General features: G+C 37.0%; 1 protein-coding gene across 2 annotated transcripts in view; it reads left to right on the plus strand.

The window, feature by feature from the left end:
* Window positions 1-17,313, plus strand: part of TET2 (tet methylcytosine dioxygenase 2) — a 133,677-nt gene that overhangs the window by 81,602 nt on the left and 34,762 nt on the right. For both annotated transcript variants that reach the window (XM_060148538.1, XM_060148539.1), the window contains exons 3-4: window positions 11,684-15,135; window positions 16,802-16,892. In XM_060148538.1, the coding sequence (XP_060004521.1) occupies window positions 11,730-15,135; window positions 16,802-16,892 (3,497 nt within the window). In that variant the 5' untranslated portion in view covers window positions 11,684-11,729. The remainder of the gene's footprint in view (window positions 1-11,683; window positions 15,136-16,801; window positions 16,893-17,313) is intronic.

A 17,313-nucleotide genomic window follows, 5' to 3' on the forward strand; every position in this document is an offset into this window, starting at 1 on the left:
ACTGGACAAGGTCTCTCTCCTATAACCATGTATAACACACAGCAGGAGCAAAGCAAGTGCTTGTCGTGTGTGTAGCTACTTATTAATGCACTTCTGGAAATGCAGGAATTTCTTTGAGATTTTGACATGCTTGTGTGTTCACTGTTTTTTTTTCTTCCAAGATAAGTACATCTTAAGAGATTTCTTAATAATAAAATTGAAAGCTCTTACAAGATGAGAAATAGAAAAGTCAGTTTTGCAGTAAAAATATTAACTCACCTTGTATTGTCCATATTTAATGCATACATAATGCGTTATGTTCCATGCTTAACATGTAGTTTGGATACATAAAGTTAGCTGTTGAAAATATGTTTTGGATAGATTGTTTTCCTTAAAAATGTTAGCTCTAATATTAAACTAATGTTAGTATTAAATTAAATAATTTTTAACTTCATAAGTTATGCCCTATAAAAAACACTTTGCTTACTTCCACAGTGGGACTTAACCATACTAATATTATATATTAAGAAAGAAAGTCAAACTAAGTGGAGGGAATTTGACAGATGCAGAAGATAAGTATTGAAATTTGTCGGGATTTTAGAGCACTACCCACAGGGACATTCAATAGAAAAAACAGGCCCATTGTCCTACACATATCTTGAAATAAATGTGTAGTTGACACAAATTATCTCCCATTTTGGTAGGAAGAATCTATAATAGTTTTGGAAAACAGTGCCATCCACTCAGGAAGTGTAGTCAAATATATCATCTTTACTCAGTGTTTTCCATGTCAGGGACTAATTAATTCCTAACACCAGAATTATAATAGGGGCAAAGCCTGTCATGGAGGTGATAGAGACATATATAGTAATCTCCTAAGGTTGATGTTGAGACACATGTACTTTAGTAGATACAGTCCTCGCAAGTAACTAGGCTTAAGAATTTATCCCCGACAGTGTGCATGTATCAGTAAACAGGACTCATCTGATGATGGCAGAGTATTTTATATACTTTCAGTATTAGAACATGAAGTCAAAGATTTTTTATAAAAAAATTACTGCCTTAGGGCAGCTATACAGATCTATAAATTGACTCTTTTGTCTCCTTGGAAAAAGCTGACATGAGATTTAAATGATGTTTATTTTTTTTCTCTAGTGCACCACCAACCAAATCAATAAACCAAAAAGTAAAAGCCCTCTTCACAAATTCTGAGCATCATCTACAGCTTTATGTGGTGAGAGATGCAGCCACCATTCTCAAGTGATTCAAAAGGAGTCAAATGGTGTTGAGCTAAATTATAACCCTAAATGCATATTGGTGAAATGAGATGCTGATCCATTTGCACACTAATGTGCTATTTTTAAGTCATGCATCATAGCATCTTCAAAGAGGCCTGTCATAATTATGATGGATTAGACTGCAGAGTCAGTCCTAGATGCAGTAATTGTTTCACAGATGCTGCCGATGTGACTTGAATTCATAATAAATTATTGTCAGAGAGGCGGGAGAAGGAACAAAATCAAATACCAAAGAAAAACTGCTGTGGCTAAAACCTGTTTTGGTCTTAGGAAACCAAAATGTTAGCTACTAGTCAAAAGGCTAGTATTTTCAACTGAGATAAACAGACTTCATAAACGTGTACCTCTGACACTGAGGATGCAGGTTGACATACTTGGCATTTTTACTTAAAGTTCTCAAGATCTATCTCAATATATTTCTTTCTCTCCCTCTCCCTAATAGCTTATGAAAAATTATTCTGGAGCATTAGCTGAAATCATAGAGTGACCATAACATATTCTTGCACATTTCTATTACCTGGTTATAATTTGACCGTTAGAATTTCCAGAAAAAAAAAATTGGTGGCATTTATAGCAGACAAAACTACTCTTTTTGGTTCCTTAGAAGGCCATACTTCATGGGGTATATTAGACTGTTAGAATAAAGGGAGAAACATAAATAATATGACTAGTAAGATCTAAATTATGACATTTTGAACTGTGATTTAATTAACACCTGTCATTTAGGTAAAAATTTTCTAAAACTGCCTCTTTAGGCTTTGACAAAATGCCAAAGCTGGTTTTAAAATTTGAGTGTTATATTTAGTCCATTCTTAAAGTTTAAGTCACATTCTTAAAGTTTAAGTTTAAGCCTTTTTGGTAAACCTATAAAGAAACTTCATGCTTTACCACATAATCAAAAACTGTGCGTGTATGTGTGTGTGTATACAGTTTAAGTAATGAGTTACTTATTACATTTTGATTAGGGAAGATAACAGAGCAGTTAAAGCAGATGAATATATGCCATGTCTTTTCCTAAATTAAGGATTCAATAGCCAGAAAAGTTTCCATAAGTCATTTATTGAACATTACTAGTTTTTTTAAAAATGCATTGAGTTTTTTATATAGTCTCCTCTGTACCTGGTAACTACTGATATATATGCATTCTACTTAGGACAGTAGTTCTTCTGCCTCACTGATGTTGATAGATATGTTTGGCGAACACTCATTGTCATTCTTTTAAAACTTAGTGGGACACGTATTTCTCTCTTATTATGGTAAGAGGGAAATGAAGTTAAATTTCATGAGAGAAATTTGGGTTGATGTCATGCAGACCCTGACAGCTGGAAGTGCTTATCCCCTCTCCTGTACTCACTCCTGTGGCACTTGAACAGTCACAATGTGTCACCGTAACCACAGTCTGGAGCAGTGCAGAACCTGTGCCTCTTTGTCTTTGCTCCACCCCAAAGCACTTGCACTGAGTGGGGATTCAACTGATGCTAGACTGAATACACAAATGAACTAATGCAAATTGAGCTCCAGTTCTCTCAATGACATTACTAGGGAAAATTTATAAATTGTGCTCGGATATTTTAGAGAAAAATCGTCAGCATTCCAGTGTCAATTAAAAAGGTAATCTAGAAAGGTAGCAAGGACGGGATCAGAATAACTCTGTGGCAACTTCAAATTCCATGTACTAAACGTTTACATCTTCTTTTTTGTTCTATTCCAATTCACACAAAGAAACAATACCTTGATGAAATACATGCACAATGCCTTTAATCATGCTAATAATTACAGTCCTACAGATATGTAAAAAGAATACTTTTTATCCTAAGCCTGAAAAAAACTAAAATGTTGGCAAAGTGTGAATTTATTAACGAAATAAAACCTACTCCTTGAATTATGCATTTTTCTTAATATTATGTGGCAGGAAGAGCTTCTGTGGAGCTGCCAGTCTAGACCCTGTGGGAGCAATTATTTTGATGCCTAACTTGAGCAAATTGCTCAGTTTTTACATCTGTAAAGTGAGAGAGTAAAACTAGATTCTTTCTTATGCTCTGAAATGTTTTGTACATTGTTACAACCATGAACTTCACATTTATCACTCATTTTGAATACGTAATTTTTAAATTTCTTAGCCTCCCAAAAGTTTAAAATGCTGTTCAGTAATTCTGTGGGCAAGAGCGCTGTGTCCACTACTATTCTGGAAACAAGGAAGACTACCCAAATAATATGGCATGTATTTGTTCCTGGGGAACTTTCATTCTATTTCAAAAAAAAGAAGAAAAGAAAGAAATATGATTTGTTAATATTTTGGTAGCCCTAACAGTAGTGTACCTAGAACCAGCTCTTAACAGTTTGCAAGAGCAGATTGTGAAGTTTTCAGGAATTTTGTGAGCTGGCGGTTGAGAGCTTGAAATCATCCATCATCTGTAAGAACATCTCTTAAGGAATATGTTAAAAGCTCACTGTTCATTTTGAAACTGTAACTAAATGCAATAACATCAAGTGTTGACACCATGAAAAACATCACTGGGTAAGCTTAACCAATCATCCTTTCCAGGTTGACCAAAGGCTCTTCTGCCTATGCCCTTGCATATAAACTTCATAACAGTTTTAAGAAAATATTAGTGCCTTAGTTTTGACTGGCCAATGTCCTTGTAGGTGAGTCACTGTCCCTACTGTAAAAATTGAGTCTTGTTCTAAAATGAAAATTCTCTCTCCTGATTTTTATAGACATAAATTTATTTGGCATTAACTATATTACAATTTTATTTGGTATAAATTACCATATACAAACCTCCAAGAGCTGGCATTACTTTAAAAACATTTGAATACTGTTAACAGTATGGAGGTTCCTTAAAACACTAAAAATAGAATTACCGTATGACCCAGCAATCCCACTACTGGGCATATACCCCGAGAAAACCATAATTCAAAATGACACATGTACCACAATGTTCAGTGCCACACTGTTTACAGTAGCCAGGTTGAAAACAACCTAAATGTCCAACGACAGATGAATGGATAAAGAAGGTATGGTACATATATACAATGCAATATTACTCAGCCATAAAAAGGAAGGAAATTGGGTCATTTGTAGAGATGTGGATGGACCTAGAGTCTGTCATGCAGAGTGAAGTAAGTCAGAAAGAGAAAAACAAATATCGTACATCAGTGCATATATGTGGAATCTAGAAAAATACTACAGATGAACCTGTTTGCAAGGTAGGAATAGAGACGCAGACGTAGAGAACTGACATGTGGACATGGAGGGTAAGGGGAGGGTAGGATGAATTGGGAGATTAGGATTGACATGCCCTACCATGTGTAAAATAGGTAGCTAGTGGGAATCTGCTGTGTAGCACAGGGAGCTCAGCTCAGTGCTCTGTGATAACCTAGATGGATGGGATTGGGGGGAGGGAGGTCCAAGAGGGAGGGGATATATGTATACATATAGCTGAATCACTTTGTGGTACAGCAGAAACCAACACAACATTCTAAAGTAATTATACTCCAATAAAAAAAAATTGAACATTCAGTTTCACAATGAAATAGTATCCTGATCAGTACTATACATCATATTAATTATATGTTCTTGAGTGTAGGAAAAAATGAAGGATATTTCATTTGAATCTCAAATCAATTATGAGAATTCAAAATATTTCTGATATCAGTCATGTAAAAGAGCAGATCTGAATGAATAGAAACTATTTCTGTTCTTAGTCTCTGAGGAGCAAAAGGAATGCCACACAAAAATATCTCTATAGCAAAAATTTACATTCATTCATTCAAAAAAAAACAAACTATGGAAAAAGTTTCCCTATTCCCCTCAATTTGTAAAAATAACCTGTTAACTCTATTTTCACAGATTAGCAGGTAGATATCTACAAAAAATTATCTTGGAAGATTTGTCTTATATATAAATTATTGAGTTTTATAAGCTTGAAAAAACTTTGTGTATTTATATGCCCTGTAAAAATTATAGCATGAAAGCTTTTTCAGTATTTCTACAATGATCAAAATGAACAGGTCTCATTTCTTTCTTTTTTCATTAAAAATAAATAATGCTTCCAATATCAGTATAAAGGCACTAGGTGATTATAAGAGTGCTGTTGCAAGAAGGTTACTGGATTGTGTAATATTCTGGGGTGTATACACAAAAAGTGTGGTTTGGCCACAGAAAGAAGTCAGAAGTCAAAGAAGATATTTCTTTTTTCTCCCTCTAAAATGGCACTTTATTGGTTTAAATATTCTGAATTAGATTCATAGACCAATAACAGATAATCCTCAAATAACACGTTATCCTCATCCAAAAATGGAAAAATAATATACAATTTTCCTGTCCTCCCTGAAAAAGTTAACCATTTAACTTTTTACATCTGATGGTTGTATTCAGTAAAGGAATTGCTGTCATGGACAAAATAGTTCTAATAATAGAATTTGTGTTTAAAAATGGCTATTGTGTTTAAAACTCCATATTGAAAAAAAATTGTCACCTTCATTCTTCTTAGAAGCTATTATTATGCTCATAAAAGATTTGCAAACTCCATCCATTGTAATTCTGCCCTTGACACTTTGAAGAATGTCCAAATTATGTGGTATGGATCGTAATAGAGAGTAATGTGTTAAATACTTTTTATATAAATATTTTTATCTAAAAAATTAAGTAGGACTATATATTGTATACAGAGACTACAAATTTTTATATAATATATAACAACATAATGTACATGTAAATACATTTTGTTTGGTATATGTGTAAATCAATTTTACAGTTGCCAAAGGGAAGCATTTTTTGCTGTAGTGTTTGGAAAGCTAATTGACCTAGTCTGGGAAGAATTATCTAAGCTTATGTCTATGCTTCTTACTTAATTTTTTTAATTGAAGTATAGTTATTTTACAGTGTTGTGTTAGTGTCAAGTGTACAGCAAAGTGATTAAGTTATACACACACACACACACACACACACACACACACACACACACGCACATATATATATTCTTTTTCAGATGCTTTTCCACTATAGGTTATTCTAGGATAGTGAGTCTAGTTCCTCTTACTATACGTTAGGTCCTTGTTTACCTATTTTATATATAGCAGTGTGTACATCCCAATCTCCCCTACCCCACCCTACCACCCCCACCCCCCTGCTAGTCCCTTTGGTAGCCATAAGTTTGTGAGCCTATTTCTATTTTGTAAATAAGTTTATTTGTATCATTTTTTAAGATTCCACATATAAGTAACACCATATGATATTTGTCTTTCTCTGACTTACTTCAAGTATATGATAATCTGTAGGTCCCATCCATGTTGCTGACATTATTTCATTATTTTTTAATGCCTGAGTAGTATTCCATTGTATATATGTACCACATCTTCTTTATCCATTCATCTGTCGATGGACATTTAGGTTGCTTCCATGTCTTGGCTATTGTAAATAGTGCTGCTAGTAACATTGGGGTGCACATATCTTTTCTAATTAGAGTTTTCTCTGGGTATATGCCCAGTAGTGGGATTGCTGAATCATATGGTAATTCTATTTTTAGTTTTTTAAGGACCCTCCATACTGTTCTCCATAGTGGCTATACCAATTTACATTCCCACCAACAGTGTAGGAGGGTTCCCTTTTCTCCACACCCCCTCTAGCATTTATTATTTGTAGACTTTTTGATGATGGCCATTCTGACCTGTGTGAGGTGAAACTTCATTGTAGTTTTGATTTGCATTTCTCTAATAATTAACAATGTTGAGCATTTTTTCATGTACCTATTGACCATTTGTGTATCCTCTTTGGAGAAATGTCTGTTTAGGTCTTCTGCCCATTTTTTTATTGGGTTGCTTGGGATTTTTTTTTTTTTATTAAGCTATATGAGCTGTTTGTACATTTTGGAAATTAAACCCTTGTTGCATCCTTTGCAAATATTTTCCCCCATTTTCTAGGCTGTGGGAGGAGGAAGTCTTTAGCTGGCCTGTCTGCTGATGGGTGGGGCTGTGTTCCCACCCAGTTAGTTGTTTGGCCTGAGGCGTCCCAGCACTGGAGCTTGCAGGCTACTGCGTGGGGCCAGGTCTTGGTGCCAAAATGTCAGTCTCTGGGAGAGCTCATGCAGATGAATTCCCCCCTCTCTATCCACCACCAGTCCCCAGGAGTCCCTCCAAGACCAGCAGATAGGTCTGTCCCAGGCTCCTATCAAATTGCTGCTTTTGCCCTGGGTCCCGGTGCACATGAGATTTTGTGTGCACCCTTTAAGAGTGAAGCCTCTATTTCCCCCAATCCTGGGGAGCTCCTGCAATCAAGCCCTGCTGGCCTTCAAAATCAGATGCTCTGGGGGGCTCTTCTTCCCCGTGCTGGACCCCCAGGGTGGGGGGCTCAGAACTCTCACTCCTGTGGGAGAACCTCTGTAATATAATTATTCTCCAGTTTAGGGTCATTCACCTTGGGGGGTATGGGATTTGATTACATTGGGAGTTCGCCTCTCCTACCAGTCTCTTTGTGGCCCTGTCTTTATGTCTTTAGCTATAGAGGATCTTTTCTGGTAGGTTTCAGTCTTTTTCAAGGATGGTTTTTCTGCAGATTGTTGTGATTTTGGTGTGCTCTTAAGAGGAGGTGATGTTAGGGTCCTTCTATTTCACCATCTTGGCCGCTTTCCTATGCTTCTTAATTTTTCAAAAGTGGTAATGCCCCTGATTTTGGAGAAGCTCCGTACATCAAAGACTACAAATCAATTTTCATGATTCTGGAAACTAAAGGTTTTTTTTTTATGAAAGGTTATTGCTAATTAAGAGTATTAGTTTAGCTCAGAGCTTCCTAATAGAAATACAACATAAGCCACATACCGCATTTAAAAATTTCCAGTATTCACATTAAAACAAGTAAAAAGAAACACATGAAATGTAATGATATATTTTTTACTTATTATATCCAATATAGCACTGTTTCAGCATGTAATAAATATTTTTAAAAATTGAGTTATTTTATGTTTTTTGGTCCACACTAAGGTCTTTGAAATCCAGTGTGTATATATACTTACAGAACATCTCAATTTGGACTAACCACGTTTCAAAGGCTCAACGGCCATTTGTGACTAGTGACTATGCACATCTAGCCCATCTCAACATTTGAAAGGAAGTAGGTCTAGCAGAAATAAAAATATCACTTTGTTCTGTTATTTTTATTTGTCATTAGGAATTATGACCTTTTGATTTAAGTTTTATTTATTAATATACATGCCTAAAAGTTCCAAAATGACACAGTTAAAAACAATCTCCCTCTCAGTGCTATTCTCCAGCCTCTCCATTCCTTTTCCTGGAGGCAAAGTGTTATAGCCAGTCTGTTGTATATTCTCCCAGAGCTGATTTTATTTTTATTTTTGTAAAGGTACAGGTTGTGGCATTCTTATACATACTGTTCCGCAGCTTTCTTTACTTCATTTAATTACTTGGAAATACTTCATCTGAAAATACAGGTTGTTTCCAAACTTTGCTAGTGCAAAACACTGTGCATACATGGTTTAACAAATATGTGCATATTTGTTAGATGAGAGTTTAAAACTGAAGGATCAAAGGAAGTTTCTACGAAATTCTGTAGATATTGCTAAATCCTCCTGTATGGTATTCGTATTAGTTTTGACTCCTGAGAACTACGTGACAACATGTCTGTTTCCCCATATGCTTGCCAACGTAGTGTATTATTAAAGTTTTTGTTCGTTGCCAATTTGAAAACAAAAACTGTATCTTCTTGCAGTCTTAATTTGCATTTCTTTTTATAAATTCTGATGGACATTTTAAAAATATTTAAAAGCCACTTGCATTTCATTTTCTGTGAACTGTCCATGTCCTTTGCTCATTTTTTCCTGTTTGATGGTTGGTCTTTTCCCTGTCAATATGTATGAGTCCTATATATTAAGTATTATGTAACTTTTAACTTTGCTGTGGGTTTATTTTTACATGCACAAAGTTTATTGAACTTCCTCATCTTTTATGGCTTCTAGACTTTGTGTCACAAAGAACTTGTCCAGTCATTCGATTATTTTTTTTTTGCTTTCTCAGGCTGTTTTTAATTTTTTTAGGGTTTTGTTTTCCATATTCAGAATTTAAATCCATCTAGAATACATTTTGGTACAAGATGTAAGGGACCGATCCAACTGTATCATTTTTTCAGAAAACTATTCCATTGTTCTAATATATTTATTTGAAATGCCATCATTACCTCATACTATATTTCTATGTGTGTTTGAATCTATTTCTGGACATTCTATTCTATTCCATTGGTCTTATAAACACTCTATTATCTATTAATGTGCAAGTACGAGCTGTTTTAAGTACAGTAGAGCTTTTGTTGCTTTTTAATATCTTTCCATTTGGCTCCTACCCTGCCCGAGCCCCATTATGATTCTCTTTCAGATTATTCCTGGTTATCCAATTTGTTTATTTTTCCACATGAACTTTAGAGTCAGCTTCTTAATAACTCAACCCATTCTTTTAGTATTTTTATGAAAATACATTAAATGAATAGATTAATTTGACAACTATACAAGAACATATTATATCTTTCTACTTGTTTTGTTTTTGTGTTTGGGTATCTCTCAGTATTGTTTTAACGTTTTATTCAGATAGGTCTTTCACATTTCTTTTTAAGTTTGTTCTTAGTATTATAAAAATATTTTTTCTATTACAGTTTTTTATTCCACCATAGCTTCTGACTGGTTGTTGCTTTTAGGTACCAAGGCTGTTGATTTTTTTTTTTCTAGCTACTTTACTGTAGTCTGTAACAGTTTTTCAGTTGATTCTCTTGGTTGGCCAGTATACAATCTTATTCTCTGCAAATGATAACTTTAGTGTTGCTTCCCAGTGTTTGTTTCTTCCTCTGTTTCATTTATCTTGGTTAGTAAGCAATGGCTACTTTAATAGAGCTTTTTTATAGCCCAAAGGGAAAGTAGTCTTGATTTTTTTTTCCTACTTATAGCCTTAAAATAAATTTAATGAGAAAAACTGTGGGAAAATAAAGCATGACTCTATAATGAATGGGGCAGCATTCACTTTATATAATGGATTATTTTTGCTTTTCTGGTGCCCATTTCTTCTTGCTTTCCCTATCATTTTGGACTTTGAAATCTCCATCAGTATTGATCTCGAAAAGTTTGAATGAATGACTGGATAAAGAAATGATCACAAGATGAGCAAATTTATATCAATCTAGTGAAACTGATTGGATGCTCACTCTAAGCACAAAGATAAATAGAGTAGGATATTTTTAAGGAATTCACAGTCCAGTAAGAGAGAGTAAACAAAATACAGTTGAATGTGATATGTTCAGCAGTAGACCATATACAAGATCAAAAAGCAGGATAAAACTGGGAGTGAGTAATTCTTTTGGAAAATCAAGGAAAAAATTCTAGGGGAGGTGATCTGAGACAGTTGTAACCAGACACAGGACTCACAGGGCACAATAAGAGGACTAGGAAGGCAGTCTAGGCAGATAAAACAACAGCATGGAGGTCTGAAACAGCTTGCAATGTTTGGGTATTTATAAGCTGTTGTTATAGTTGGAGTATAATCTGTGGGAGCAAGTAGGAGGACAGAAAAATAGAAACCTGCATATGAAAAACCATTTATATTAGGCAGGAATTCTCAAAAGAAGTAGGCAGCCAGATCTTGTAGAGGAAAATATAGAATCACTTAGAAAAGGCATTTTATAAATTACACTTTCACCCCTACCCCCTCCCCTGGAATGTCAACACTGCAGAGACTGTGCCTTATCTTCCAGGTGTGTCTGGGTAAAGAGTTTGAGAACTACTAGTGCAGGCAATATGGAGTCAATAAAGTGTGTTAAGAAGGGTATGACATCAGATTTGCCTTTTAGAACATTCCCTTTGATAACAGTTTGAAGGATCCTTGAAGGACTGGGAAGAGGACAGGCTGGGCTCAGGAGAAATCTTTAAAAAGCTATTACAGTAGATAATGAAGCAAGATAATGTAGATCTGGCTACCTAGTGGCAGTGAAGATGATTCAACTAATACATAGGAAATGGAATTGATAGAACTTAGCAAATGATTGGATATGTAAGGTGCTAGAGAAGAAAGACAGGAGGTCGTCTTTCTCTATTGTTTTTAGCATTTTGACAAAAAAAATTTTTTGGGAAGGAAGTTGATACTATTTACTAATACAGTATGAACTTCCCACATTAGCTGTTGATTTTGATCTTTGTTTACTGTGACCATAAATATTTCAGAGTTGCTGGTAAGACAAGAATAATCATTTCCTGAGTAGCTCTTGGCTGTCACTCCGAGACATGAAAATGAGTATCACGGTTTGCTATGTCTAGGAATTCCAGTATTATTAATGCCACAGTTCTTCTCTAAGGTGTACTGTTAGTGTTAGATATATATTAATGTACTTTAATTTTTGTTTCCATACGCTTTAGAATTCATTCAGAGGGCAGCCTTGTGGATGGCCCCGAAGCAAGCCTGATGGAACAGGATAGAACGAACCATGTTGAGGGCAACAGACTGAGTCCATTCCTGATACCATCTTCTTCTCCCATTTGCCAGACAGAACCTCTGGCTATAAAGCTCCAGAATGGAAGCCCATTAACCAAGAGACCTTATCCAGAAGTAAATGGAGACACCAAGTGGCAGCCTTTCAAGAGTCATTATGGAATACCCCACATGAAAGGAAGTCAGAATAGCCGCGTGAGTCCAGACTTCATACAAGAAAGTAGAGGGTATTCCAGATGTTTGCAAAATGGAGGGATAAAGCGCACAGTTAGTGAACCTTCTCTCTCTGGGCTCCATCAGAACAAGAAACTGAAACAAGACCAAAAGGCCAATGGAGAAAGCAAGAACTTCGGGGAAAGCCAAGAAAGAAATCCAGGCAAAGGCAGCAGTCAACCCAATGTCTCCGATATGAGTGATAAGAGAGAATCTGTTAGCTCTGCAGCCCAAGGAAATGAAGTTAAAGATTTCACTGTTTTTTCATCACATAACTGCAGTGGATCTGAAAATCCAGAGCTTCAGATTCTGAACCAACAGGAGGGGAAAAATGCTAACTACCACGACAAGAACATTGTATTACTTCTTAAAAATAAGGCAGTGCTAATGCCTAATGGTGCTACAGTTTCTGCCTCTTCCATGGAAAACACACATGGTGAACTCCTGGAAAAGACGCTGTCTCAATATTATCCAGATTGTGTTTCCATTGCGGTGCAGAAAACCACATCTCACATACATGCCATTAACAGTCAGGCTACTAATGAGTTGTCCTGTGAGATCACTCACCCATCGCATACCTCAGGGCAGATCAATTTCCCACAGACCTCGAACTCTGAGCTGCCTCCAGAGCCAGCTGCAGTGGTGACTGAGGCCTGTGGTGCTGATAGTGCCAGTATACCAGCTGCAGTGCTAGGGGCCTGTCCCTTTCAGAAACCAGAGCAACGAAAGTCAGTTTTTGAGATATGCCCGTCTCCGGCAGAAAACAGTAACATCCAAGGAACCACAAAGCTAGTATCTGGTGAAGAATTCTGTTCAGGTTCCAGCAGCAATTTGCAGGCTCCTGGTGGCAGCTCTGAACGGTATTTAAAGCAAAATGAAATGAATGGTGCTTACTTCAAGCAAAGCTCAGTGTTCACTAAGGATTCCTTTTCTGCCACTACCACACCACCACCATCACAATTGCTTCTTTCTCCCCCTCCACCTCTTCCGCAGGTTCCTCAGCTTCCTTCTGAAGGAAAAAGCACTCTGAATGATGGAGTTTTGGAAGAACACCATCACTACCCCAACCAAAGTAACACAACTCTTTTAAGGGAAGTGAAAATAGAGGGTCACCACGAGGCACCACCATCCCAGAGTCCAACTCCCTCTACACAAGTATCCAACCCCTCTCCGATGCTTCCAGAAAGGCCTCAGAATTATTGTGTTAACAAGAATGACATACGGACTCCAGGGACAATGACTCCATTGTGTTCTGAGAAAACAAGACAACTATCAGAACGTCTCAAACATAACCCACCAATTCTTGGTAGCAGTGGAGATGCACAGGACCACTGCCAGCAGTTGATGGGACACAAAGAGCAAGAGATCTTCAAGAGTCAAGACAAGGAACAGACACGAGACCCTGTGCTCCCAACACAGCCCTATCTGAAACCAGGATGGATTGAATTGAAGGCCCCTCACTGTCATCAAGCAGAATCCCATCTGAAATGTAACGAGGCAACCCTGCGGTCAATTCTTCAGTATCAGTCCAACCCCTCCCATCAAATGACCTCCAAACAATACACTGGAAATTCCAACGTGCCTGGGGGGCTCCCAGGGCAAGCTTACACCCAGAAAATAATGCAACCGGAGCAGAGACCACCAAGGTACCAAGCTGAGATGAATCAAGGGCAGTCTCAAGGTACAGTGGACCAGCATCTCCAGTTCCAAAAACCCTCACTCCAGGTGCACTTCTCCAAAACGGACCCTTCACCCGAAGCTCACAGACAGTCAGTCTGTGCCCTGAGGTGTCATTTCCAACAAAGACCAGATCCCCAAACTGAGAAACTCATGCCCCCAACATTGAAACGGCACTTGAATCAACAGGCTTCCGAGACTGACCCATTCTCAAACTCACACCTTTCACAACATAAGCCTCATAAGCAGGCAGCACAAACACAACCATCCCAGACTTCACATCTCTCTCAAAACCAGCAACAGCAGCAAAAACTACAGATGAAGAATAAGGAACAGATGCCCCAGACCTTTTCTCATCCCCAAGGCAACAGTGATCAGCAAAGAGAAGGATCATTCTTTAGCCAGATTAAAGGAGAAAAATGCTTTCGTGGTGAAGATCAACATTCAAAATCAAGTGAGTTCCAGACTCATAATCCCCAAGTGGGACTGGAGCAAGTACAGAATATGAATAGTATAAATTCCCCCTATGGTCAGATCTTGAAGTCAAATGCAAGCAAAGTGCAGATTTCTTGTTCAAACAATATACACGTAGTTCCAGAAAATAAAGAACAGACTGTAAATTCTGAACTCTTTGCAGGAAACAAGATCCCAAACTCACATCACATGCAATATTTTCCAAATAATGTGACCCCAAAGCAAGATGTTCTTCACAGGTGCTTTCAAGAACTAGAACAGAAGCCTCAACAAGCTTCAGTTCTACAGGGATATAAAAATAGAAACCAAGATATGTCTAGTCAACAAGCTGCACAGCTCGCTCAGCAAAGGTACCTGATGCAAAACCAAGCAAATGCGTTCCCTTTGCCCAATCAGGCAGGAAGTCACATTCAGACCCTGCCCCAGAAGGACATCCAAAAGCATGCTGCTCTAAGGTGGCACCTTTTGCAGAAGCAAGAACAGCAGCAAACACAACAGCTCCAAGCCGAGTCTTGCCATAGTCAGATGCAAAGGCCAATTAAAGTCGAACCGGGATCCAAGCCCCACGCCTGTATGCGCCTCATGTCAGCACAGCCAGAAAACAAAATGTGGAAAAAGATACCCAAGCAGGAGATTCCACCTCCGAGCTGTGATAACATGCAGCAGCGGAGCATCCTTGAGACCATGGAGCAGCATCTGAAGCAATTTCAGGTCAAATCATTATTTGACCATAAGGCTCTTACTCTAAAATCACAGAAGCAAGTAAAAGTTGAAATGTCAGGGCCAGTCACAGTTTTAACTAGACAAACCACTGCTGCAGAACTTGATAGCCACACCCCAGCTTTAGAGCAGCAAGCAATGCCTTCCTCAGAAAAGACACCAACCAAAAGAACAGCTGGTTCTGTTCTCAATAATTTTTTAGAGTCACCTTCCAAATTACTAGATACTCCTATAAAAAATTTATTGGATACACCTGTCAAGACTCAGTATGATTTCCCATCATGCAGATGTGTAGGTAAGTGCCAGAAATGTACTGAGACACATGGTGTTTATCCAGAATTAGCAAATTTATCTTCAGATATGGGATTTTTCTTTCTTTTTAAAAACTTTGAGTCTGGCAGCAATTTGTGAAGGCTCATAAAAACCTGAAGCTTACATTTCTTGTCTTTAAATTACAGATGCTTGTGCTGTGCAAGAGAGAACTTCACTTACATTCAGTTTTTCAAAAAAATTTAAAAATTGTGCATGCTCATTTGTCCCTCCCTTCAAACCGTTTAAAATATAAAGGTATCTGTTTTAGCCTAATCAATCTAGTTAACTCTTTGTATATCTCCTGGAGAGATAGCCAGGCAGTAAAAACACCTTGTTAAAATGAGAAAGTAACTGCCCTATGCAAACTAATGTAGGAGCTTTTAATATTTTTTAATTCAAGATTGAATGTATTAGTAGTTTTACAAGATTAACTTTTATAATAGATAAGGGGACATTATCATCTTCTGTCTTGGTGACTTAGGGGAAATTTTAATGCCAAAGTTCTGAATATTCATAAAGTTGCCCTTTCTCCGTGTATGCATTTGAAACATTGTGTGATTTATATTTGATATTTTCTCTTTAAAAGTTTCATCTTTTTGATAGAAAATATGCTATTTCCCTTTCTTTTTTTTAAACAAGCATCTTTTTGTTAAAATTCAAGATGCATGATAGGTCTGTTGGAATAGGGAAACTTTTTGCTGATTGATGCAGTTTTATATATATATATATAAAGATCTTAATTATAGCTACTCAGCTTGGATACAGTAGAAGACATTTGTAAAAACCAGCGTTCAACTAATGTGGCTAATGGTCCACCCACTTTATGTTATTCCTCTTAAAATGGTACACTCCACATTTTATAGAAGGATGGAGGGAAGATCCGTACTGCCCCTTTGTGTGGGGGTAATATTATTGCCTCACTGGCCTAATGTGCCACACATGTCATAGACAACATTGGGTAAGTTATACTCATCTTCACACCCTTCTCCTATCATACAAACCTTTTTTTCCCCACTTCTCATCTTTGATAGTGTACAAGAGCCTCTTCCTTTTATCTGACCCTCTCTTCAATATTTTCTCTCATCATAAGTTGTTCTAAAGTAGTACATACAACATGGGTCTGGATTGAATGTTCTTATTTTCAAAACAGAGTAATCGAGTATTGTGGGGAAACGAGAGGAGAAAAAGGTATCTTGACAATAAACTGAACAAAATCCTGGGGGTGAGATAGGACAGGAAATTTTATTTTTAATCTTTTAACATCCAAATAACAGGCAGGCTTCTAGTAAGCTGTAATTTTTTTTTTCTTCAGTTTAAAAGATTGGACTGTAGTTGATATTACATATAATATATTCTAATTCCCTCACTGTCTATTTAGTTCCACTTACTTGATTTAAAATAATTCCTTATCCCATATCTGAAATGCAATTTAATATATTTTTATCCAACAGGCAGAATGGACATATACTTAATTATTTGGCACATTTTCTAATAGATTAGTCCATCAGTTTACTCATTTTAAAGAAAAAAAATGTTTAAAGTCACATTTAGGACCCTTAATGTACAGGTGGGGGATAAGCTTTGTGGATGTAGCCTTTATATTTAGTATAATTGAGGTCTAAAATAATAATCTTCTATTATCTCAACAGAGCAAATTATTGAAAAAGATGAAGGTCCTTTTTATACCCATCTAGGAGCAGGTCCTAATGTGGCAGCTATTAGAGAAATCATGGAAGAAAGGTAATTAACGCAAAGGCACAGGGCAGATTAACGTTTATCCTTTTGTATATGTCAGAATTTTTCCAGCTTTCACATACAAAGCAGTAAACAATTGTAAATTGAGTAATTATTAGTAGGCTTAGCTATTCCAGGGTTGCCAACACTACACACTGTGCTATTCACCAGAGAGTCACAATATTTGACAGGACTAATAGTCTGCAAGCTGGCATAGGCTGCCCACTTTGAGATGGACGCCAGAAAACCCAGGCATGAACAAGAACCAGCCAGCCAGCCTGCTAGGCACAAGGGTGCTGGTACAGGCTGCAAAGAGAGCGCCCACTCTGGTTTCCCCACTCGATGATAAAAAAGGAAAAGGGGGGAAAGGTGGTATAAGAAAGGACCCATTGAGTCGAATTCACCTAGAGTTATAAATGAGTAGTTA

Source organism: Lagenorhynchus albirostris, chromosome 4 (genome assembly GCF_949774975.1).
Source record: "Lagenorhynchus albirostris chromosome 4, mLagAlb1.1, whole genome shotgun sequence".
In the NCBI taxonomy this organism is placed as follows: Eukaryota; Metazoa; Chordata; class Mammalia; order Artiodactyla; family Delphinidae; genus Lagenorhynchus; species Lagenorhynchus albirostris.